The following is a 25,744-nucleotide window of genomic DNA, read 5'->3' on the forward strand; positions in this document are numbered from 1 at the left end:
AACTTGGCCCTTATGTACGTTTATTTCTATATAATAAAGTAAAATAATTTCATTTAGCCAATTTTGGAACTATATTTCCCATTTACTATTTTTGCCATTTTTGAGGGTGCAGTTCTTCGAACGCAAAATGTAGTAGCTGCTCAACATTTATACACCTTTAAGCATGAATATGAGTAGATTGCATTCTATTCCCGCATCAAGTACCATCGAAATAATCTGTTGGAAACCGCCGCTTCTAAATTATCTAAGTTTCGGGCATTTCTTTCAGTGCTTCGTAGTTGACTCAGTTGTTGAATTGTCAATTCTCAACAATAAAAACTTTGTCATGCATTAAATGAACTCTTCTGCCTTCTAATTAATTCTATTATCTACGCGACTAAATAATCTATACCACCTAAGAGTTTAGAGGTCGCCATACCACCTGGCCGTTTTTACTGTAGCCATGCGCAAAGAAATGCAAAAAAAGTGGTGATCGTACGCCACTCTCTTGCACGCTACACGAAGGCAAGCAAGGTATGGCGCCCCCATAGCCAAAGGGAAGTGCTATCCATACATCTGCTTCGTTATCAAAAAAAAAATCGCGAATACCAATTTGAATGCCATTTCATAAGGAATTTCATATAAACAAAATTTCAAACAAATATCAGCAAATAAATAAATCGTACACCGATTTTTTGCTCAATGCTTATAAGGCACTAAAGTGGAGAGAATGAACATAAACGATTTTTCTCATGCGTACGCGAATCTCTTATGATCCAATCAACGTTACCATCTCAACAGGTTAAAGCTACACTCTTCACTCTTATCAAGTGCAATAAAGCTCTCACCGCAAAGCTTTTAAGCCATGGAATTAAACTTAAATTTAAATTCGATTACAACAAGCAATCAGTCTTAAGTGAGTGCCCATTGATATCAAGTGTGTGCCACGAGTCAAGCCGGTTAATGATCTAACCAAAAAACAAACGGTTGATAATAAATTGAAATAAAGAATAAAAACTGTTTTAGCAAATGCAATTGTTTTAACTAAGATTTAAAACATTCAACTCGCAATTCTCAAAATTACAAATGTGCGTGTATTAAATCTCTATTAAAAACGCCCATATTTTATGATTAAATTGATATGTTCGGGTTTACATCAAAATGTTTGCTTAGCTTAATCTGCTTTGGCTTAATCAATTACGAATTAGTTGATGCTAGTGACATACCGAAGAACGATGAGAACAAACCGCATATCATTTTCATACTGGCCGATGATTTGGTAAGTAATTTTGTGGATTTAAGTGAGCTGTGAAAAAAACTCAGCGGTAGGTCAGTAGGTAGGTAGGTTGGCTGTAGCAACGATACACTTAGACCTTTCGTAGGTCCATTGTAATACCACTAGAGCTTATCCTTACCCTATGGATTCCTTTTGAAACCATCCGGTAGCTTTAATAAACAAGCAAATCTTCGCTAGTTTTAGATGCGCTATGTCCGGTACATCTGTTAAAAATACCGTATCGAGAGTGCGGAGCCTCCTTGTAGCTAAGCTATCACACTCACATAAAAGGTGTCTGACTGTTTCCTCTTCTTCTGTATTAAGACAGCTTCTACAGAAATCGAAGTACGGGAGTCCTAACCTTCTAGTGTGGCTGCTTATTAAACAATGACCAGTTAATACCCCTATCATTAAACGAATGCTAGGATACATTATGGTTGTATAAGGCGGTTATACGACCAATCTTAACGTATGGCTCGGTGGTTTGGTGGAAAACTCTAGAGAGAGAATACAACATCAAATTACTTGGCAGAATACAAAGATCAGCCTATGCAATAACAGTCGGTGCAATCAGAACATGTCCTAGGGAGGCCTTGAACGCACTGACACACGTTATTTCGGTAGATCTACATATCAAGAAGATGACAACAATGAGTGCATTTAGGTTTAATGAAGCGGGTCGCGGGAAGGAAAAACTCATGGCCCACGACAAACCCAGTATGCCTCGAAGAGGACTCACTACATCGTCCCGACGGTAACATTCAGTAGAAATTTTGCCACTCTCCTTCCATCTAGGAAAGAATGGAATAAGGGATTCTCACTAAACAACTTCGACACTACAGTCTATACAGATTAAAATTCAGGCACTGGATTTGGCGACAACAACCTCTAAGCTGATGGAAGAAAGCAGGACTAGCTTTACCACCTTGAGCGAAAACCATAAAGTTACCTTAATCTGGGTCCCGGGACATCGAAGCATTGAAGGTAATGAAAAAGCAGATGAACGCTCTTGCAGAATCGGTATTCACACCATTAAGTGCAGTCAAGAGTGCAGTTTACCTAAAATACCGCGGAATCGCAGATTGTATATTGGAGAGACCACACGAAATGCCCATCTAAAACCGCAAGCAATTGACGACATTGATAAACATTTAACGACCTGGAGACTAACAGCAGTCATAATTAACTTTTGGTCTATCGGAGAAAAAGCAGCCAAAATGGGTATCCCACACAGCCCACACTGCCAGAGTTATAAACAACCGGAGAAAAAGGAAACAATCTTCCATTTCCCCTGTAAATGCCCCGCCTTATAGAAGAAAATAATGTCATGCCTTGGCAAATCACTGTTCGAGAGTCTCGAACAACAGTCTTGCTTAGACGTCAACAACCTGATAAGTATCCTGAACCGCACAGACTGGATATAGTCATGCTGTAAATAACCGTTAAACAAGTTGGTAACGAGTATGTGACAACCAAATGGTGCGGAAGCGCTAGTTGGATTCTGAAAGAATCAGCACTTAAACCAACCAACCACCCCTATCATATTTCTTATACTTCTCTGTTAAATCTTAACAAGCTTTTTGATCGACCGCTGTTCCATTTCGGCCATGCCTGTCTGCTTAGTTCACATGTTGTGAGGTTTTGCCAACTTGTATTTACCTTTCTGATGGTTTCCCAGTAAGTAATTTACAAGTGGCTATAGGCATAGGTATCAGCGTCTTATCCACTTGGAGGTCGAGCAAGTTCATCTGCCTTGCAGCTCTCTGTTCTATTCCTGTGGCCTGGCACCCAAATGAGGAGTACTTTGTAGTGTTTATACTATATGTCATTCAGAAGTTTAAAACATTCTATGACTGTTTTTGGCGAGTGAGTTTTAGATTCTAGCGCTTTTATTGCTGCTTGACTGTCCGAGTATATGAAGACTTCATTTGTGGATAATACTCTAGTTTTTACTACCGTAAGTCCCTCATGTATGGCAGTGACTTCCGCCTGAAATACTCTGCAATGTTCAGGTAAGCGAAATGATTGGCTAACTCCGAGTTTATCGGAGTAAACCTCTCCCCCTACTCTGTTGTCTAGTTTTGAGCTATCTGTAATAGATGTTTATATCATTTTCTCGAAAAATAAGCCCTTATCCCATTCCTTTTTAGAAGGCAATACTGCGACGAAGGATTTATTTAAGTTAATATCCTTGGTCTTACAGAAATCCGTTGTACCAGAAATGCAGGGGAGTTTTTTTGAAATTGAAGAGTGTCCTCTCTGGTTCGTTCAGAGTAGACCGATTTCTCTTAATCTGAGAGCTGTACCGAATCGCTGTATTGGTAATAGGTTAAGCATAATATTTAGTGCCTCTATTTGAACTGGAACGTGTGCAGGTGTAGTGGAAAGGGTAAGGTGCGGCACTGAAAGTACTAGTAAATGCGTGTGATTGGTAAAGAAAAACATCCTGGCGTTAGGAAAGGTTAGATTAACTTGGCTGATCAGTAATGATTTCATAGGTTAGGTTAGGTTAAAGCGGTTGCCCAGTATGGGGCACACTCTGGCTCATAGCCCATTGTGATGCCGCGTGGGGACTTGTGTTTATCTCTACTAAAACGACGGAACGATTCCGATTTTCTAACACTTTTGAAATGAATACTTGACCTTTTTTTTCAAATCAAAAATGTTAGACGATCCCTGACTTCCAACTCATTAAAAAACTGTCTACCTAAAATGGTAAATCTGCGTCTAGATAGAGCAAAATCAATGCCACAGGAGATGGGAACTCATCCCTTCCTCTCTCCTATCTAGACAGCTACTTCAGAAGTTATGTGTCTGCACACCCATTCTCTGGGCATATTTGTCTATTATCCGGGAATCAATGTGCTAAGACTGACTTCTTTTGGCTTAGCAGAGACTCTGTGCGAATAGCATTGAGAGTCGGCTAAAATTCTCGAGCGATTTTGCAAGTGAATTCATTACGTCATCTTTCGTTGGCAGCTCTTGTAATATCCTCAAAAATAATTAGCTTACAAGTATGTAAGGGTATGCCTATATCTGTGCCATTGTCTGTGTACTCATCTGTCAAGTCTCGCTGGTTCATCACCCCACCAGTTACCCCCAATGACACAATGCCCAGATTACCTTTAGGTGAAATGACGAAATGACTGCATGATTTCATATGTGTCGACCCAAATCTAGTCCTTAGTGTTGCCAAAAGTAATTTTAGGGGCGTTTAAACTTCCGATCCTACTCGTGATACCCTATTTCGCAAAGCTGATCATCTTGTAGATTAACAGCCCAGATTGCTGATCCTCGCCTCCACGACTACGCTCAATGAGGGTAGGAAAGCAAAACCGAGGCAGTTAAGTACTGATCTGCAAAATGCTGCCATCATTACAAGCTAGACAATCAGCACCAGTCGCATTTTTTTCCCGGAAGATGGTGCAAGATTGTACCTTGAAAGTATCCAAAACACTAATCTATAATTTAGTCTTCTGAGTATTCTGATAGTGTTGTAGATAAAATATCATGTTCTGAAATAATACAAAAAAATGTCAACACACGTAAACTTCAACACACGTAACTCATATATTATATTAGATTAGTAATTTCTGTTCCATTTTGCTGGACCGAGCCATTTTTTCAAACTATTTCAATTTTAAGTTTGCATTGTCTCTCTCACGTAATCGATAGTAATGGAGGAAACCGGCGAAAGGTTTCATCAAACGATAATGAGATTCGAGTATTGTTTCGGGAGGAAGAGAATCGACTACATGCGAATTTCCTTTGGTCGATTGTAAGCCAGAAATCAAATAGAAACAAAAAACGATTTTCCAACGCAACCGAATGAAAATCATCGTATTAATTCGAACAAAAAGAATTATGGAGTACAAAAAATTTTTATTAGAAAAGTTTGGTAGAAGTAGATCAAAATGTTTTCACTTTTCGAAGCCGCGGTGAAAAGGCTTTAGTAGGGTCAATGAACCAAGAAGCTATGCGATCTCAGGTTCAATTCCCAAGTAAAAGGGTGCTTGGAAGCGTGCCGAAGACTGGATGGTGCTGAGAATTAAAGCATATGCATCGCTAACGAAGCTTTCCTCTCGAATACCCGGCCGCCTTCGAGAGTAACTGTGGCCTTACTGCGGTATGGGGCGCTGTCACGGAGGAGCACATTATTTCTCCGTTAAAATCGTAGGTTGTGGAGCTCAGGCAAAACAACGATAAAAAACAGATGATGTCAAAGAGCAAAATGTGTCCGAAATTGAAGAAAGCTGAATAATATTCAATTTAAAATGGACAGTATTCTATGCTAGTGTTGAGTTTTGAGAAAATCAATAAGAAAATTTCTTGAATTAAAAAAATATAAGGCTCAAAATTAAGTTTACGGCTCGCGACGTTTTTATGTGTCATTTAAGCGTCCCTGTTGTTGGTGGTTTTACGTTGTATGACCGAAGCATCATGGGATTGGCAGTACTTCAGGATATTAATGCGTTCCACAAGGAATTTGGTATCGGTTTCACTGCCATGCCTAACTCGCTTCTAAGATAATTAAGAGAGGGATAGATGTGTAATGTTTTAACGAATTTTAAATTGTTCCAAGTGGGTTTTTTTTATATTTTGATATTTTACGAAACTGTTCAAATTTGCAGAAAGCTAAGACAAAGCTGTAGATACAGATTGCATTTTGTTGAAGTTTTTTTAATAGCGAGTAGGATTAGAGTGCGAATGAACTGTAACTTCCGTAACTTTTACATATGAAACCGGAATGTGCAAAATTTGACTCATTACTGGATATGCATACCATTAGGGAGAGTGGGTGGACTGAACATTAAGTGACTGAGTGGATTGGCTCATTTACGGCTTTAGCTATGTGAATTTTATAGCTCATGAAGTTTGTTAGTACGGTTAAGTAAGAAATAAATAATTGGCGCTTACACTTCCTGGAGTTGTTTAGCTGAACTCCTCCTCCCATTTGTGACGTGCGTCTTGATATTGCTCCACAAATGGAGAAACTACAGTTCTAAGCCAACTCCGAACGGCAGATTTTTTATTATGCGGACTTTTTCATGATAAATACACACGGAGGTTTGCCATTGCCTACCGGAAGGCGAACGCTATTGAAAAAAACTGTTTGTATACTTTTTTTTGATAATATTTGAATTTTGCTGTTTCATGCACGGAGATTCGAACCTAAGCGCTCTCGAATGATAGTCAAGCATTAAACCATCCAGCTAAGGCGGCCGAATACCTTTAGATAAATTTTTGAAAGATAATCCCTTTCAAATGTTGGCAATAACCACCGTAATTCGACCATATGTAAACACCTATTTTGAATGACTCACTGTAGGACTTCGGTCGGCGTCTCGTGCATAACTTTAGTAATGTTGGCTTCCAATGCCGCAATCGAAGCTGGTTTATCCACAAATCATTTAGACTTTACATACCCTCACAAATAAAAGTCCAAAGGCGTGATATCCTACTATCTTTGTGGCCAATCCACTGGTCCGGGGCGAGAGATAAATTTATCCCCGAAACGACGTCGCTGTGAAACTATTGGTTTAAGGGCTGTATGGCAAGTTCCCAACTCTTTGAAGAAATATGGGCTGAAGACTCCTCCAGTCCATAGGCCGCACAAAATGGTTAGATTTAATGGCTGTACTTGAGTGTATTTATTTATTGATTACGTAGCCATTAAGCCAATTTTGCGTATTTATTTATTGATTACGTAGCCATTAAGCCAAAAATGGGTCTCATCGCTGAACACCATAAAATAGCCTAGGCACGCGATAAACACTATTCAAAGAGCGTCGATTAAGTTTGACAGTAGTCACGCGTGATCTGTTGAAAACCCCCTATTGGAAAAAGTACCTCCAATCTGATTTCGTCAGGTTATAGATAATGTCATCCTTAATTCTATGGAATTCAATGGATCATTTGCCACAAGTACCTCAATTAGTTGCAGCTTATTTAAAAACTTTTACGGTCACGTATTCAATAGCTTCAAAACACAGTGCAGACTTGTCTCATCCTGAACAAGTGATTAATATTGAGAAATTTAATGCTACCGAAGCAGATTGTAAGCTAATGATGCATCGAAAGGGATAGTCTATGATTTACTGTCACCACGTTTCTGTGGAAACTGCGCGAATCCTGTGTATTAACCACTAACTTTAATATTTACCACTACATTTGCAAAAAAAAGACAGACGTTTTCTTGGAATTTTGCGTATTTATAAATCAGATTTAAGAGATCGCGTAGATAACTACAGGCCAATAGTAAAACTTCCAATATTGCCGAAACTATTTTATAAATTAGTTAATAATTAATTAATAATTGCATTCAAAGTAAACATTTTCGAGCGTCTATTCGGGAAGATCTACTTGTACGAACTTTACCATTTTTTCTAATTTTACATTAAACGCATTAGAGGATATTCTATTATTAGGATATTCTATATTCTGCAAATTTGCAATTCTAGACCTCTTCTGCAAATACTCAGCGGTCTGTTCAGCTTTAAGGCTCAGAGCGAGCTCACAATGGAAGACTGGCACAAATGTACATTCAACCATCTTAGACTCCTACATATATGGATATACCCAGTGATTGTGATTATACCCTCCCATTTTCTGCTTCAAAAGGAATTTCGTAATAAAAATTTCTTCTAGACTGGAATGGCGTGAAGAATATCCAACACCCAACACACCCGTTAAGATCTACACGGGCGGATCTAAAATGGACACCGGTGTAAGATCAGGATTATATTGCGAACTTTAAACTACCGGATCACTATAGTGTTTTTGCAGAGGAAATAAACGCTATTCATGAAGCCTTAAGATGGTTAGAGATTAACAAAATATCGTCAACAGATATCTGCATTCTATCAGACAGCCAAGCTGCCCTACGGGCTCTGGATGCATTCCAAAAAACATTAAGGAGTGACTTACATTGTTGCCAATCTCTTAACGAGATGGCCAAACAATATCTTATTATCTTATGCGGTGAAGGTGCCTGTATGCCAAGCATAAGTAACTTTATGGGGGTACCTATCGCAGCTTCTTGTTATGGACGCACTAATCACTTCTGTAAATCAAGATGGATTAGTGCCAGTATCTGTAAAATTGCTAGGCAAACATGACCAAGGCTAAGTCTACGTCTATCCAAGAATATTATAAAATTAAGTAGACTTCAAATTAGGACCTTAGTAGCGGCCCTCACAGGACATTGTCTCATAGGTAATCATGGAAGGAGATTAGGCATTTTCATGCATGCTTTCTGTCGTAGCTGCAGGAATGAGGAGGAGTTGGAAGCAATTCAACATCTTTTTTGCACATACCTGGCTATAAACAGAAGCAGGAACTGATATTTAAGATCCTACTTCTTAATAAATATAAATAATCTATACACTTTAGATATCAACAACCTTTTACGCTTTGTCAAAAGCTTAGGATGGTTCAATATGGAAGAGGAAATGTAGCCCACCCCCTATCTCTATGTGCGATGCGGCTGCCCAACCTATTCTAAACCTAACTAGGGCTTTTGACAGCTAAAGCCACGGCTTTACTGCCCGCTCCACTCGTTTGCTCTTAATTGGCTTGGAGCTTAACTGAAGAACGGAATAGCACTCTTGTGCGGTTTAAGGGGTTACGTCCAGAATTTTCAAAAACTCGGTTCTGTTTTTACATATTACTTATCTTTATAGTTTTAGGCGTATTTCTGTGCAAGCCGATTGTAGAAATTCTCCATAGCTACAGAGTTATGGTAGAAAATGTAACTGCCCAACGAGAGTTTAATGCGCACAGGTAGCTGTCCTTCGTTTGAGGCACTTGAAACTTTCAACTCGTTTTTCTCGAAAATACTTTTTCCGGCACGGTCTGCATGATAACTCATACAGTTTTTAATATTTTTTGATGCGAATTTTTTTTTTTTTAATATTTGAAAGTGCTTTCTGTGTATAGTCTGTGCAGCGGGATTTTTGCTATTTTGAATAAAAAATTATATAAACATAATTAAAGCGTGACATTTATGTTATGACGTAAAGCGTATACTTTTTTTTTAAATGCCGTAAATTGCAAAATTTTATGAAATTCAAAAATCCAGCTCGGCAGACTATAACTACAATTTTATTTTACAAGATTTTTTCTACTTTTTACAGATCCATCAACATTTCAAGAGAAATAATGCCGACCGTGAAGCAACTTTTTTTTCATTGTACTTTAGGTCACGTGATTTTTTTATATACTAATTTTTGTAAAGAAGAATTAAAATAAATTTTTTTATAAAATTTAAGTACTAATAAACAATGCGTAAAATTTTTTTTATATTTGTTTCTATTGTTATTCCTTCTACAAACAGTTTTTCTTTTAGCGCTGCTGGACATATGTAATCCCTTAAGTGAATTCTGGCGCATCCCTAGGCAGACCTCTAGCTCCATTGCTTTTTACAATCTTCATTACGTTAGAAGGCTGAAGTCCAAAAAAAAGCGAATTTTCCAGAATTTTTTTTGAGAAAACTTTTAAATTTATCTACAGCTGATCTCCGAGAGCTCCTCTCAAGAAAGACATTTTGTCACTATATCTCTGAACTGGATCCTCTGAAATTAAAAAACCAAACAGATTTCGTTAAAGTAATGTTAAATCTTGTAAGTCAAAGGAATAAGCAAATTAAATATTTTTGACAAAATAGTGGCTTTGAAAAAACAGCGATTTTTGACCAAAATTTCGGCCTTAAAATGTTTATAAAAAAAATATTTTTCAGTGAGGAAAAATCTTCAATTCATTTCTAAAAAATATAAATAGTATGAGACTAATCGGTTTAGCTGTTTTGGAGTAATGTTGGTCACCGACCTTGGAAACACCATTTTGTTCTCAAACGCATTTAAAGTTTGAAAAGCACTTTACATAGGATACGGCCTTATACTTTTCAGCACTCTGAAACGCCTTTTCAAATTTGCGTATAACTTCGAAAACATTCACCGGAACGATACTAAATATTCAGTGTGTGTTCTTAAGTATCTGTACATTAGGAAAAATAATTGATTTTTTGAAAACTCTAATTGTATATAACCCCTTAACGATATGGTAGAAGCTTTTAGTTTTTGGTGAGTGCTTACTCTACGGTGCCGATCGAAAGCTATACCAACCTATAAAAAAAATTGTGTTTGCGTAACTCCGCAGAATGGTATCAACTCTCTTATTTCGTGGTGTACCAAGAATTGATTACCGCTTTGGTAATCGTACTACATAAAATTTGCACGCCCCATTTTTTCTATACGCCCTATTATGTTCAGTTACATGTACGATAAGCGTGCTAGTTCTAATCGCGACCTATAAGTTTAACTCGACTGAAAGTCAAATCGTAATTACGCCATTTCCGCTGCCAACTCCACGCACGGATTTATCAAACGGAACTCCCAAGAAATTATTGGCCTGCTGACACTAAAAAGTAACTTTTCATGCCTTGCAAGATTTCATTTTGTATGTAGTAGTAAAATTAGTACTTCGTAGCTTGACAAATTTTGATTGCCAAACCTAAAGCTGCTACCATTCGAAACATTTCAGGGCTTCGACGATGTCAGTTTTCGTGGATCGAACGAATTTCTTACACCAAATATCGATGCTTTGGGTTATCATGGTAAAATTCTGAATCGCCTGTATAGTTCGGCAATTTGTACGCCATCTCGTGGAGCGCTAATGACGGGGCTTTATCCCATACACACAGGTCAGAGGGTTTTTTTGTATATACCGGCGCTAATTTTAATTTTATCTCCCGTTTTGGCTTGCAGGCATGCAACACTATGTCATTAGCAACGAGGAGCCATGGGGCTTGCCGCAGAATGTTACTATGTTGCCGGAAATATTTCAAAAAGCTGGCTACTCCACCAATTTGGTGGGTAAATGGCATTTGGGTTTCGGAAAACGCGAATTTACGCCCACACATAGAGGCTTTGATTATCATTATGGTTTTTGGGGTGGTTTCATTGACTACTACCAGCGGCGTAGCCAAATGCCGGTAGGTTTATTTCACTACGTCGAATTTTACTGGCTTTAATGAATTTTCGAAGGTACCCAACGTTTCGATGGGCTATGATTTTCGCCGTAATTTGGAGCTGGAATGCGCAGATCTTGGCACTTATGTAACAGATCTTTTCACGCATGAAGCTGAACGCATAATTATGGCGAATAATAATACGAAACCTCTACTGCTTGTACTCAACCATCTGGCAGTGCATACGGCCAATGATGCAGACCCATTACAAGCACCAGAGGAAGAGATTGCAAAGTTCCAATACATCAAGGATCCTAAAAGACGTATATATGCAGGTGAGTAGTTGGAGCTCTCCGTACGGTTATCAAGGACTCGTTTACACTCTTTTCGTTCTCTTCCTTAACTTATCATAATATTTCACTTTGACTAACCACAGCCATGGTCTCTCGCCTGGATCAGAGCATCGGACGTATAATACATGCGCTGGAAAAGGCGAATATGTTGCAGAATTCTATTGTAGCCTTCCAATCCGATAATGGAGGACCTTCGGTCGGACTATTCTCAAACTCTGCCTCAAACTTTCCTCTTAAGGGGGTATGAAAAATTATCTTTACCCAATCACTACACAGCTTTAACTCAATTTTTGGTATTCTACTGCACTACCCACAGCAAAAAGTCACTCAATGGGAGGGTGGCGTACGTGTACCTGGTGTCATTTGGAGTCCATTACTACACAAGCGCGGCTCGATTTTTCAGCCAACAATGTACATTGGTGACTGGCTGCCCACTTTGGCCGATGCCGCCAATATTCCACTTTCTCGTTCGGGCTTACCACTTGACGGCATCAATTTATGGCCAGCACTTAGCGGTGATTCCTTTAATCAAAGCAAACAAAAATTAGATCGAGAAATAGTTCACCACCTCGATGACATATGGCACGTGGTTGCGCTCCAGCAAGGCGACTGGAAGTATATGAATGGCACAATTGCATCGGGGCGCTTTGATACCTTGCTCACCTACCGCGAACTCTACGACACCGATCCACGTAGCTCCGATTATTTCGCGGCTGTGGCGAACTCAACTACTTCGCAGATCTTAGGCAGATACGACGCATCAACATTGGAACGCAAACTAGTGAATAAATTACGTTATGAGGCTGCAATACGTTGCGGAAATGGAGTACAACGCAGCTGTAACGCTCTTCTGGAAGAGTGTCTCTACAACGTGGCTGTGGATCCGTGTGAACGGAATAATTTGGCGAGCTCACCTGAATATGGCGATATATTAAGACGCATGCGTAGACGCGTCGAGTACCATCGGCGCACCGCTTGGCCGACTAATAATCGCCGAGGACAATCCGAGTATGATCCGTCTTACCATCGTTGCGCATGGACGAACTTTTTACAAGACACGCCCACTGATGGTGAGTAGTAGCGGTGTATGCTGGCAGACTGCTGGACGAAGACTAATCAAATTTTATTTGTGGCAGATTATCTCGTTTGCGGCAACGACGGACCACCATGTGAATCAGCCAATTGATGCGGAATATGATCCCAAGAATATCACTTTAAAATCAATTTTGTAGAGATGATAATAAAAATTAGCTCCTATTGCTTTTTTGTACAGGCTTACATGACTCCTGCTCATCCAGAGGCGGCGTTGTTCCATGTAGAAATAAATTAAGATTTCAAGTAATATAGTTTCTGAGACAATAAAAGTACATGCAAGCTTAACAAGTCTTCTTTTTCTTTATAGGCGCAGTGGCCGCTTAAGCGGGTTTTACTGAGTTTAACAAAACGCGACAGTTGTTTTTTTGTCACGTACTAACCAACGCTAATTCGAGTTACTAAGTGAAGCTAAGTCCTTTTCCACTTGGACCTTACAACGCCTTGAAGGCCTTCCTCTTCCTCTTGCTTGCAGAGCCGCTGATTATGTGCCCATTCGTTCGCCATGACCTGATCAGCTAAGTCGCTGAATTTTAATTCGCTGCTGTACATCCATGTCTGCGTACATCTCATACAGCTCATCATTCTATCGTCATCGCTTACCCGCAAATGCCCGCAAATCTCCTGCAAAAACATTCTTTTGAACACTTCAAGAGTTGTCAAATCAGTTGATTAACAAGTAAGGAATGCTAAATTCAGTTGGGATCGAACTTTATACAGGGTGAAGTCCAGAATAAGCAAGACTGAGCTAAAGTAGAAACGACAGGAACCTGTTCTGATAACTTCGAGTTTATTTATTAAAATAGTCTCCTCCGGCCTCGATACACTGCTTCTCGAAAGAGTGTTTCAGGTCATTGACCCAAATGTCCTTCAGGATGTCGAAACAAGCCTTTTGGATGGCCTCTACAGACGCAAAACGTTTTCCTTTCATGGCCAAATGTAATTTTCCGAATAGGTAGAAGTCACAGGGAGCCATACCGGGCGAGTACGTTGAGTAATTGATGCTCAAAATGCGATTTCTAGTCAAAAAATCAGTCACAAGAGTAGATCGATGATATGGTGCGTTATCAGGTAATAAGCGCCAGCTTCCTCCTTCGCGGAGTTCAGGGCGAATTCGACAAATGCCAAGATAGAAAATTGCATCGATGGTTTGGCCCATTGCCACGAACTCCTTGTGGACAATTGCCTTGGAATCGTAAAAACAAATAAGCATCGACTTGATTTTTGACCTTTTCAAACGCGATTTTTTGGGTGGTGACTCATCTGGGGCCTTCCATTCGGCACTTTCACGCTTAGTTTCAAGTTCAACGTTTCATCACCAGTTACAATGTTGTAAAGAAGTTCTCGTCTTTCCTCGCCTCTTTAATGAGGACTTCCGAATGTTGAATTCTGAACAATTTTTGGTCTTCAGTTAACTTGTGCGAAATGAGACCATGAAGGACCTTTCGTAAGCTCAAATGATCAGTTAAAATGCGATAAGTCGATATTTTGGAGATATTCAACTCCGATTGTATGAATTTGAACGATGAATTCGATGGAGCTTTCGATGCATACGGATTTTGGGCGGCCCTTATGTTCATTGTCATTTATGTCCTCACAACCATCTCTGAAACGTGTAAATCACTCATGAACTCTGGCACGAGGTAGATAATCATCGCGATAAACGTTTCTCATCAATTCAAATATTTCGTTTTACCGATTTAAAAAAAAAATTGATATTAGCTCTTTCTTCGAAACTTATTTTTGCACCGATGACACACACATCTAGTCTGATAGCTTGATAGGCTACCTAATCCCTAGTTTTGAGCAGTAAACTCTCGCTCCCACTCCGTCTAAAGTTTTAGAGACGTCTGTGTAGGTGTGAAAAGTCCTATGGCCAGGCTTCATGCCTTTGTGCCATCCCTCCTCTTCAATTGTAGTACGAAACCTTCTCTCCCAATTAAAGTAAGGAGTCATGTAGTCTGTGCAACCTGAACTCCTCTTTCGTATTGAGCTATGTCCGAAAGTTCTACAGGTGAACACTCCAGCAGCCACTAACTTCCCTGCGGATTTCGCTGCCAGATTTTCCGCCATAAGGTCAATAGGAGGCATGCTGAGTATCATTTCCAGCGCCGCCGTTGGAGTGGTTTTCATCGCTCTTGTTATGCACAGAGTAGCGAGTTGCTGAATCCTTTCCAGTGGCATTAAGTGTTTCAGTTTTCTTGCATCAGTGAGGGTGATAGAAAATACGAACAAAAAACTCTGCAAAATACATGACAAAAACGGGCTCGAACATTTATATAAAGTAGAGTTAGCCAAATAATATTTAAGAAAAAACAAAAATAGAAAAACCAATATAATTAATATTTAGTCGACAAGCCTTTATTTTTTCTCACAGCATTCAGTCTTCTTGGCAGGGATTCGACCAGCTTCTTGCATGTTTAATTATCTATTTTCCCCCACTCTTCTTTAATAGCATCTTCTAGGTATTTCTTGTTTCTAATAACATGCTTTTTCAGTTGGGTTTCGAAATGAGCCCACAAATGTTCAATTATATTGTATTGTATTGTATATGTCTGGCGATTGTGGAGGTGTTTCAAGTACTTTAGGGCAGTTGTACATAAGCCATAGACGAACATCAGGTGCCTTATGGTTGGGATCGTTGTCTTGATAGTACTGGAAGTTGCCTTAATTCCCAACTTGATCAAATTTTCATTCATAATTGTTAGGTATTGTTTGTGGTCCATATTGCCGTTAATGAAGCACAAATTCCCAGTACCAGCAACGGACGTACAATCCCATACCATTACCGTCGGTCGTAGGTTTTTTTTCCAGCAACTCTTCATTAGGTCTTCTCCACCCATATGATTGTCCATCTGACCGAAATATGTTAAACTTGCTTTCATCTGCAATTAAACGTGCTTCCAGAACTTAAAATCCTTATCCCCATGGCGCTTTGCGAACTTTTATTCTCTTGCGTCATTTAATCCCGTTGATGAAAGGTTTTTTCGTGCAACTCTTCCATTATAATTATTCTTTCGCAGCACTAAACGTATATTTTCGGAGTTTCAGTTAATATTTAATGTGTTGGGCGACTTGGGATGCGAGCTTAGGATCGCTCAAATTTTGGTTTTTCTTAATTTGTTACCCTATTCATCGTTCCTCTGCATGCGAAAACAGTTTTGGTCATCCCGATTTCATTTTATTTTCCACGGATTTTGTTACTTTCAAACATTTTATCACGTCGTAAACAGTCGAATGAGGTCTATCCATATTTCTACGATTTCCTAAATGGATTAACCCTTTCCATCATGACTAATAATTAAATTTGACTTGAATTGAGCTTTGTGCAGGCTGTCTACCCATGTTTATAATTTAGACTTTTATTCAAAAAAACTCGACAGAAATTTTATTTTAATTTATTACGTTTGGTCCTTCCTTTGCATTGTTTTACGAAGAGAAAATTAATAGTGGGATTTTCTCTTTTATAAAGTGTCGAACAATCGCAATAATGCCAGATGTCCGACTTTTTTTTGACACCAATTTTGCGAATGCTCCATGCTAAATTTTTTTTTAACAAGGAGGTAATGGATTTGTAAATTATTGTTACTATTGAATTTATTTTTAAATCCTACTTGAATCCCCAATAGCAAGATATAAAAATTATAATATTTAACTTACATTTCTTACAAAAATTTTAAATTTGAAGCTGCATGCTATGCATGTCCGAGTTCTTCATTGAGCCACTGTATATAAGTACATATCCATATCGATTCCTTTATGCTATCACAACAACCGTAAAAGCATAATTTGTGTGGCGAGGTGATGAGATGATCCAGTCGTCAAATTTCCCCTTCACAGCTTTGTGCATGGCATTGCGTCTATGACATGTAGCATCATCTTGTTGGAACCTCTCTCTCTCTCTCTCTCTCTCTCTCTTAGTTTCCCAGTCTGTGGTAGACCATAGCTTCAGCAACAATCCTTCTCCAATTCAGGCTCTCTCGTGCTTCATTTTTCCAATTACGAACGTTCATCGCTTTTAAGCATACTTTTACGTCATCAAGCCATCTCTTTCTTGGTCGGCCTCTCTTTCCTCCAATTGGACGCAAAATAAACACCCATTTTGGGATTCTTTCGTTGGGCATTCTTATAATGTGGCCAATCCATCTAATCCGCTGCGCTTTAATAAAACGTATTATATTTTCACCACCAATAAAGTTTTCAATTTCGTTGTTGTAACGGATGCGATACGTCCAGTTTTCAAGCCGAATAGGACCGTAGCTTTTTCTCAATATGGTTCTTTTAAATTGCAATAGCTGGTTGATATCATTAACTTTCAGTTCCAGATTTCAGCACCATAAGTAAGATCCGGACGTATCGAAGTTTGTTAGAGCCACCGCTCAAATATATTGGTGTTATTGAGCTCTGGCTAGATGAAATTGATTAACACTGTGGTATACTGAGGTCCAATGACGGTAACGATGTCTCCTTCCTCAAGTCGAAAGAAATAAGGTCTGATCCTAAAAACCGCAGCAAACAGTCAATCTTTGTGTACGCCTTAATGCGTGGAAGAACGCTTGTGGATTGTGTTCACTGCAATAATGCCAATTATTGATGCAGCTGCTGACTCACGAATGGACCAGGTGCGAGAAAATGATACAAAATCCGCTTCTGTGACCAACATTTCCAACAACTCACTAGCGAATTCATGAAATTTTCCATGGTAGTCTGGCTTTAATTCATGTGCCCACACAATTTTATACGAATGTAGCCCAAAATACACTTACAAAATAAGCAACGTTGACTCTCTGCCAATGCCCAATTCAGTTGATCGACGCCGAGTCAACGTTTCTGAACCTTCTTCGATACTGGTCACTACGGCTTCTAGATTTTCTTCTCGTTGCATTAATCTCTATATATTTGGTGGCTTAAGGTAGAATAGAGTGTATCTATGATACTTACGCTCAAGTGAGTGAAGAGCTTCTAATATTTTGCTCTATGTGTGGTTACATAAATTGAATTATCTTATCATTGCTTCAAGTGCTCGAACTCTCAGAGAATTTATTGAGTTCGCTGATATTGACCTATCACTTAAAAAAATTCGTTTTAAGTGATTTAAGGGGTTAGGGGGTGATGATTTGCTAGTCAAATGCTCTATTTTACAAAAATAAAAACATAGCATGATGTATTATCATGTTTCGACTTGACTTTATTAAAATTTCAGAAAAAAAAAAATAATTGTAAAAGCTATCGCAGTTTGTGTTGAGTCCGTTTCTCCAGAAGTTCCTTGCGGTGATCATCACAAGTCCTTTGAGATCCATCTAAACCAATCGGATAAGAGAAATTAGTTTTATTAATAGAGAATCTTGCGCCCGATCGAAGCTTTTTTTCAAATTTAACAATATAGCGGTCCTCAGGAAATATTTTTCAGATTTTCGAGAAAAAAACCAACAATTAATTGTTTAAAAAACTGAAATTTTTAAATAAAATATCCTTCGATCAGGCACGAGTTTTTTATGCTTTTCAAAAGCGGTGTAAATTTCATTGAAATCTACCAAGTTTTATAGGTTTTAGTGATCAGCAGTTAAAAACACTTAGTTTTGAGAAAAACGCATTTAAAGTTTTGCTATCTGCTCCGGAGCGCCCGAGCGCCCTTTGTTAATTGTTGAATAACTCGAAAAGTATATGTCGGACTCACTTTAAATTTTCACACAATATTTCTAGATATTATGCTTTAAGAAAATGCAAAAACAAAATCCAATTTTTTGAAAATTCTGTCTACCCTTAACCCCTTAAATAACTAAAAATTTTAAAAGGCCGCCGTTCATGTGTGCAAACCATTGGGTAGTGGGAGGGTCCGAAACCCACTGTTGGAACGAAACATCTAAATGATATAAAATGTTTTTTTTTTCTAAAAGCGGTTGCGCCTCGGCTAGCAAAGGCAAACCTACGAGTATATTTCTGGCATGAAAAAACCTCCTCATAATAAAATCCATTTGTCGCTCGGAAGCGGCATAAAACTCTAAGTCCTTTCATTTGTAGAACAACATCAAGACACGCACACCACAAATTGGAAGAGGAGCTCGGCCAAACAACCAGCAAATGATATAGCGCTAATTTTATACCTGTATATATAATAACAGATGTGCTGAAAAGTCCCGGGCCTAACACATAGATCGCACTAGTTTCATTGCATTCAGCTCTTTCTCAGTTAGTACTAACCTCAAAAAGATAGCTGTTTAAATTCCATGATATTCAATTCATTAGTTCGTGAATTATTGTGCTAAGAGTTCCGCTACGTTTGTTATTTTCGAAGGAATTTCGTAATTTTACACTGTTTATTGATGAGAAAAAATACCGTTCAAACTAGTGAAAGGTGTAGGCGACTCCGATCCATCAGAAGAAACAATAAAAGGATTGTTTACTTACTTCAAACGTGATCGCGGAGACACCGATGATGCACAACGCAGTGAACGTCCAAATGAGGTGGTAACACCTTGTGACTTTTTTCTCTGGGGCCACGTGAAAGAGAAGGTCTACGCCAACAGGCCAGGGTCAATTCAAGACCTCAAAGATGGAATTCGTGAGGCTATCGAGGACATAGGGCAGCCACTGTGCAATTCGGTTATGGAAAATTTCATGAAAAGGATATTGTCCTTTATAATGAAATAAACATCCGATCATTTATATTAAGAAAAAGTATTTTTCTTTGAATATCAAAATATCACCTCTTATTGGAAAACCCTTTATATTTTAAGAGGAGCTTTTCACATACACTCGGAGTTTCGCCATTACCTGCTGAGGTGCGATCGCTACTGGAAAAAACTTTTTCTTCATTACGATGTTTCACGGGAATTCGAACCTATGCACAGTGGTCCCGCTGCGTAGGAAGAGCGGTCATAGGAACTTTTGGCGTGATAAATGACTTTTTAGTACGTTTTTAAGTTGATAAATGTTTTTATTTGTTAAAAAAACATTAAGACATATAAAAAGTAATATATATATAAAAAGAATATGTATAAGATATAATAATAATAATATATAATAAAGTAATATATAATTAATATAAAAAGTCAAAGGAAAATTAGGTACTCACATTTTTTACATAAAATTTTTTTGTTCCGTTTAAGGTTTTGCATAAATCTTAAATTATAAACAGTAATAGAAAAAAACATTAAATTCCGAAAGGATGAGTTAACTTATTCTTATTTATGAAAATAATAAAATATTCACTTTCCAAAAAGTTAATGTAATAGGACTATGAATAAGTTCGTGCGGTTTTTTTTCGAAATTTGAAACTTTATTGACGTAAAATGGTTACAAATTTAATATTCAAAATATTGTCCATCGCTTACTACTACTTTTTCCCATCTTTCTGGCAATTCACGGATTCCCTTTGTGAAAAATTCGGTCGGTTTTGCCGCAATCCACGAATCGATCCATTTTTTGACTTCATCGTAATTACGGAAGTGCTGGTCAGCCAGGCCATGTTGCATCGATCGGAAGAGATAGTAATCGGATGGCGCAAGGTCTGGACTATACGGCGGGTGGGGTAGGACATCCCATTTGAGCGTTTCTAAGTATGTTTTGACCACTTGTGCAACATGTGGCCGAGCATTGTCATGTTGCAAAATAACTTTGTCGTGTCTATCGGCGTATTGCGGCCGTTTTTCTCGCAGTGCTCGGCTCAAACGCATCAATTGTCGTCGGTAGACATCCCCCGTAATCGTTTCATTCGGTTTCAGTAGCTCATAATACACAACACCCAGCTGGTCCCACCAGATACACAGCATAACCTTCAGGCCATGAATATTCTGCGCCGACGTCGATGTTGAAGCATGGCCAGGGTATCCATACGTTGCCCGACGTTTTGGATTGTCGTAATGGACCCACTTTTCATCGCCAGTCACAATTCGATGCAAAAAACCCTTTCTTTTGTGCCGTTGAAGCAGTTGTTCGCATGCCATAAAACGGCGTTCAACGTCTCTTGGCTTCAATTCATACGGCACCCAATGGCCTACCTTTCGGATCATTCCCATGGCTTTTAAACGTTTGGAAATGGTTGATTGATCAACTCCCAAAGTTTTTGCAACCTCTTCTTGCGTTTGAGCCGGATCTTGATCGAGCAATTCCTCCAATTCGGTATCCATGAACTTTGGCGGCGCACCCTCGCGTTCTTCGTCTTCCAAGCCAAAATCACCACTTTTAAAGCGTGCAAACCACTTCTGGCACGTTCGCTCAGATAGAGCATGCTCACCATAAACTTCCACCAAGATACGATGACTTTCGGCTGCTTTTTTCTTCATATTAAAATAATGAAGAAGAATTCCCCGCAAAAACACATTATTTGGCACGAAATTCGACATTTTCAAGTGTGGTAAAAATATTGTTGTTTACGCTTCAAATAAAAAACTTATACTGACGTTTGTGCCTTACGACAGTAGCTCTCCAATGAATGTTTGGAAATGTGGATCGATGGAATAATAATCAAGTTACGCCATCTGTTGTAAAACCGCACGAACTTATTCATAGTCCATTACTTAGAAATACAAAACTTTTAACTCAGTAAATCTAACACTTCTCTTGACATCATAGATTTCTTTTTACATGGTAATTTTCGTAGACTAGATATAAATGGATCGGAATTAAGAAGAAGCCTGTGTAAAAGATCTGTTAGTTACAGTTCTTGAGTGCTTTCTGGTATTGTCACGTCTGAATTGTTTCACTAATTTATTACATGATTCAGCTGCCTCCTCTGATAATTCTCCAATTGATAATAAACAATGATCGATTACCTCCGACCCATGAATGAGCACTTTATGAACTGATGCAGGTAAATTATACCATGAATATTTACTAACTAGAATTTTAGCAGTGTCTAGTGCGTATATTTTGAATTTATTCGAATTAATTTTAAAACCAGATGAAAGACATTGTAGGAGATAACTACATCTGTCTATAACGTGTTTGTCTATTCCTGTGATTTCGGATGATATGGTTGAATGAAGGAAAAATTTTCGTGCTGTATTTCCATCATTAGAGGTGCCACTTCCTCCACTTCGCGGTTTGTCAACTATCAAGCCTAATTGTTCTCTAAACTCCCTCTGAACGAATTCCTTTCTCTTAGCTAAAAGTGATTTTTCCTCAGATGAACGTGCTTGCCACCTTTTAAATTCGATTCTATAAGAAACATGAATAAAGTATTCAAAAAATCTAATCCAAGAATGCAGGGGTGATAAACCAAATTCAAATCTACTGGAGTTTACTTGTTTGTTCCTACACTTTTCTACGCCATTCATTTCTTTAGGTGTCGCACCACAAATCTAACATTTACTCGTAGATGAGTCACATAGGTACAGATTAGACCCTATATCAAGCGCAGTCGCAGGTCATCGCAGCTGGAAACTATTTTTCCTTAAAGAGGACATATGTAAGAATATTTTAATGTATGTTTCATTTGTGCGAATTCGTGCGAACTTAGTTAAAACTTTACAAACTTCTTATAAAAAAAAAAAAATGGGAAATTTTAAAGTACGTATTTCGTACGGTCTGAAAACCCATCAAATAATAATTAAAAAAGATAAGAAAACGTTCAACATGTTTTACATACCTTCAACTAGAATTTCCATTGTACAACAGGTCATAAACACAGTAATTCTTAGAAAAATAACACTTCCCGGAACTGCGTAAGTACGGAGCGGAGACCACGCTAACTATCACTTTTCAAATTCTCTTACTTTGGAGGCACAATTATAAGCGAAGTGTTGAATCAGTTGAAATTTCTTTTATACTCTAAGTTACTATGACTAATGAACTAACATTTAGCTAAATATTGTTGCATAATTTTAACATGACTATTTTCATCCAATGTCCTATGGCGGAACCACTGTGCTATGTTCTCTCTGAATTCCGAATGGTACTCACGCACCAACCATTTGGCTACGGCGAATGTATGAGTGTCGTAACTTGAAATATGTTTTTGTGAATGGTAATATTGTCATTGAGGATACAAAACTCCAAGTAAAATTTTCACTCGTAAAAAATTGTACTCTTTTCTCACTCGTTTAATTATTTTCTCAGTGCGTCTCAGGGGCACCTAAGCAGCTGCATAAACTGCCTTATGGATCCCTCAGTGCCTCTGTGTAATACCAAATTATTTGAGAACTTGGCGGCATTTTTAAACATGAACAGTGACGTTCTTGCTTCATCGGACTTGTCATATTCTGCCACCTGAGTATGATACGGTGAAAGTTAATAAGAAAAATAAATGGCTGTTGCACTAAATCCGTGAGACAACCCGCTTCGCGTTAAAACCCTAGCGGGCTTCGGAGTACGTTCCAAACCCGTCACCATTAAGTTAGTAGTCTGGTCAAATACTCATTTTTATTGATATTTTTTAGGAATTTTTTTTTTAAGAAAATAAAATGCGATCGTTTTGATTTTATATTTAGTATGTTATTATTGACATTAAATATTATCCAAAAACAATTTTTTAAGACAAGTAAGACATGCTGATTACAAATATAGAAACCGTTTGTCTCTATCACCCACCGTTGTTGAGATATTTGGCATTGACCATTTATATATGTTTAATATTGTATCAAAGCAAACAACTCGCAGGCAAGTCACAGTAGAGCATATATCGCTGAATAGAGTACTACTTAACATAAATACACATAGTTTAAGATATAATACACTTGTAAAATACATAGGTATAACGTAAAGTTCCTTAAATTAAAAGTTAGTTTGGTTTGAATTTCTTGGCTGTAGACTTGCGTTTGTGCTGACAATTGCATCATTGTGTTGCATCATCGACTCTGTATTCTGTAGGTGATGTTGGTATTGGACAACTGACTGGATCATGTGGAATTGGTTTTGAAACCGAGGGAATATCTGGATACTTCACAGATGAACGAGTCTTGTATGAGAAACCTGTGACATTTGTCAAACAGAAATAACAGTCAGTGATGTGGTTGCTTGACTCACGCCATATCATAGGAACTCCAAATGCCAACCCCGTAAGTTGCATGCACATGTCAAACAAATGAACTGTGGTGCCCATAACTTGTGAACCTTTGAATCAAAGTATAGTTCATAAGCTTTTCTCAGAAATGGTGTAAATGTCTTTCGGTGTCTTTTGTCTGTGAGATAGCCGCACACATAACAAAACAAGTCTGGTGAATTGATGCAGCCTCTAGACGCCATTGTTTTCACTGAAAAAAAATAGCAAATATGTTATTAACTTAGTAAACTAAACTCTATTTTCTTATTCATTCGTAACAATAAGGGATTAAAAAATGTATGTTTATGTTAATATCTTAAAAACCTGACGTGATAGAGAAAAACGGTTTTCAGATTTGTAATCTGCATGAAAAACTGCTTTAGAAAATGTAATCATCAAACAAGATATTTTTGGGTTGTTATTCAGTGTTATTATTCTGTAGGCTTGCCATGCTGACAGGTGTAACAATGGGAACACTTTTTTGAAAAATAACAAAATGGTGGAATTTTGAAAATACCTTTTGACTACCTTAACTTGGTCATGTAGGTGTAGCTGAGATCAATCCCATTTTTGCATACCATGTGGCTTGGCACATATTTTTTATGAGGACATACGCTTGTGAGGCATACATGAGGCCTGCTCTAGCTGCCCTGGTCCGACACGGACAACCACGAAACTAACTTCGGTTCTAGTTAGACGCATTTCACACCTTTGATAGCAGCTTGGAGTGGTAGCGATTCGGAGCTAAGCCACAAAATCGCCTCACTCGGTTAGAGTAGTGAAATCGTCTCCCTTCATCGATTCGAAACGAAGTTTGACTTCGAGAATTGAAGTCTTTAGGAGCAGTGGAGCGTTGAGATTGACGCCCTTAAGCAATATCTTGTCGGGCAGTTGACATTGCCTCAAATTGAAATTTTAACAGAGTGGGCGAATTATTTTGGTATTAGACAGTGTGTTGTAAATTTCAGCAAATTGTTGTGAGCCTAAACTAATACATATTTCCTATAGGGTATCTCGATTACTGCCGCTTACTTAGATACAAGCATACGTAGGCTTACAATCATATGTGAGATTGTATGTAAATACTCTTGAGATTATCACCCATACAAAGAGTATTTAGTGAAAATGCGAAAAATGCAAAAACGTGGAAAAGTGGCCGTAAAGTAAAGAAGCGATAAATATGTAAATATTTTAAAGTCTACAGCAGCTGTTCATAACTTTGCTCTGACTATTCAAAAACGAGAGTTCAGAAAGAAAACACAGTTGGCAAGAATCGAAAAGTGCCCTAATAAATAATAAAAAATTGTAAATTAAAGAAAATATATAACTTCACAAGACATCATTCACATAACTCGAATCTTTAAAAGTGGGACTCAGAATGACATCACAAACTGCAGACCTACTACGATATGGATGAGAATTTGGAAATTATTTAAATATAATTGGCGCTTGCACCTTTTTTGCGCGATTGGCCGAGCTCCTTTTCCAATTTGTAGTGTGCGTCTTGATGTCGTTTCACAAATGGAGCGATCTACAGCTTTATGCCGTCTCCGCATAGCAAATGGTTTTTATGTAGAGCTTTTTCATGGCAGAAATACACACGGATGACCGCTATTCGAAAAAACATTTGCTATCTTCTGGTTTTTCATGCACGAACGTGTGAATTGTAGACTAAGTTGAACTTGAACTTTTTCCTTGCGTTTTACGTGTTTTTATGCCAAATTGCTAAATTTCGCAATTGGCGACGAGGTTGCGCTTCGAAAAATTTCAACGTTGTCAGATTTGTCACAACTTCCATTTTTCGCGTTTAAGGGGACAGATACCTGTAAACGACCATGTTTTCTCTGATTTTCATTAAAATTATTTAAAATGAAGAAGTCAATATATTTTTTTCAAAATTGGCATACAGTTTATTTATATCATACATTAAAATAAAATAATTTTTTTTTTATTTTAATCATTTAAAATGGCGGATGTACACTCAATTCTTCCAGGAAGGCCGCAGCGGGGCTTCTCAATCGGCGGACATTGTAGCATCGGCGTCAGCGAGCTGAATACAAGAAACCAACAATTTTTGTGTTTATTAATGTCATCAT

The 25,744-nt window shown here is 38.1% G+C and overlaps 1 protein-coding gene across 1 annotated transcript; it reads left to right on the top strand.

The window, feature by feature from the left end:
- Window positions 1-906: 906 nt before the first annotated feature.
- Window positions 907-12,834, top strand: LOC128862070 (arylsulfatase B). Its single transcript, XM_054100476.1, has 7 exons — window positions 907-1,258; window positions 10,796-10,955; window positions 11,020-11,246; window positions 11,299-11,557; window positions 11,659-11,816; window positions 11,892-12,645; window positions 12,712-12,834. Exons 1-7 carry the CDS (start codon window positions 1,121-1,123, stop codon window positions 12,759-12,761), a joined length of 1,746 nt encoding a protein of 581 aa, XP_053956451.1. The 5' UTR covers window positions 907-1,120; the 3' UTR covers window positions 12,762-12,834.
- Window positions 12,835-25,744: the final 12,910 nt, after the last annotated feature.

The sequence above is a fragment of the Anastrepha ludens genome, chromosome 4 (assembly GCF_028408465.1).
Source record: "Anastrepha ludens isolate Willacy chromosome 4, idAnaLude1.1, whole genome shotgun sequence".
Lineage (NCBI taxonomy): Eukaryota > Metazoa > Arthropoda > Insecta > Diptera > Tephritidae > Anastrepha > Anastrepha ludens.

Coding starts and splice junctions, on each gene's coding strand:
- LOC128862070 (XM_054100476.1), top strand. CDS start 1,121: ATGTTCGGGTTTACATCAAAATGTTTGCTTAGCTTAATCTGCTTTGGC. Junction 1,259..10,795: donor TCATACTGGCCGATGATTTG/GTAAGTAATTTT, acceptor GAAACATTTCAG/GGCTTCGACGATGTCAGTTT. Junction 11,247..11,298: donor AGCGGCGTAGCCAAATGCCG/GTAGGTTTATTT, acceptor GAATTTTCGAAG/GTACCCAACGTTTCGATGGG.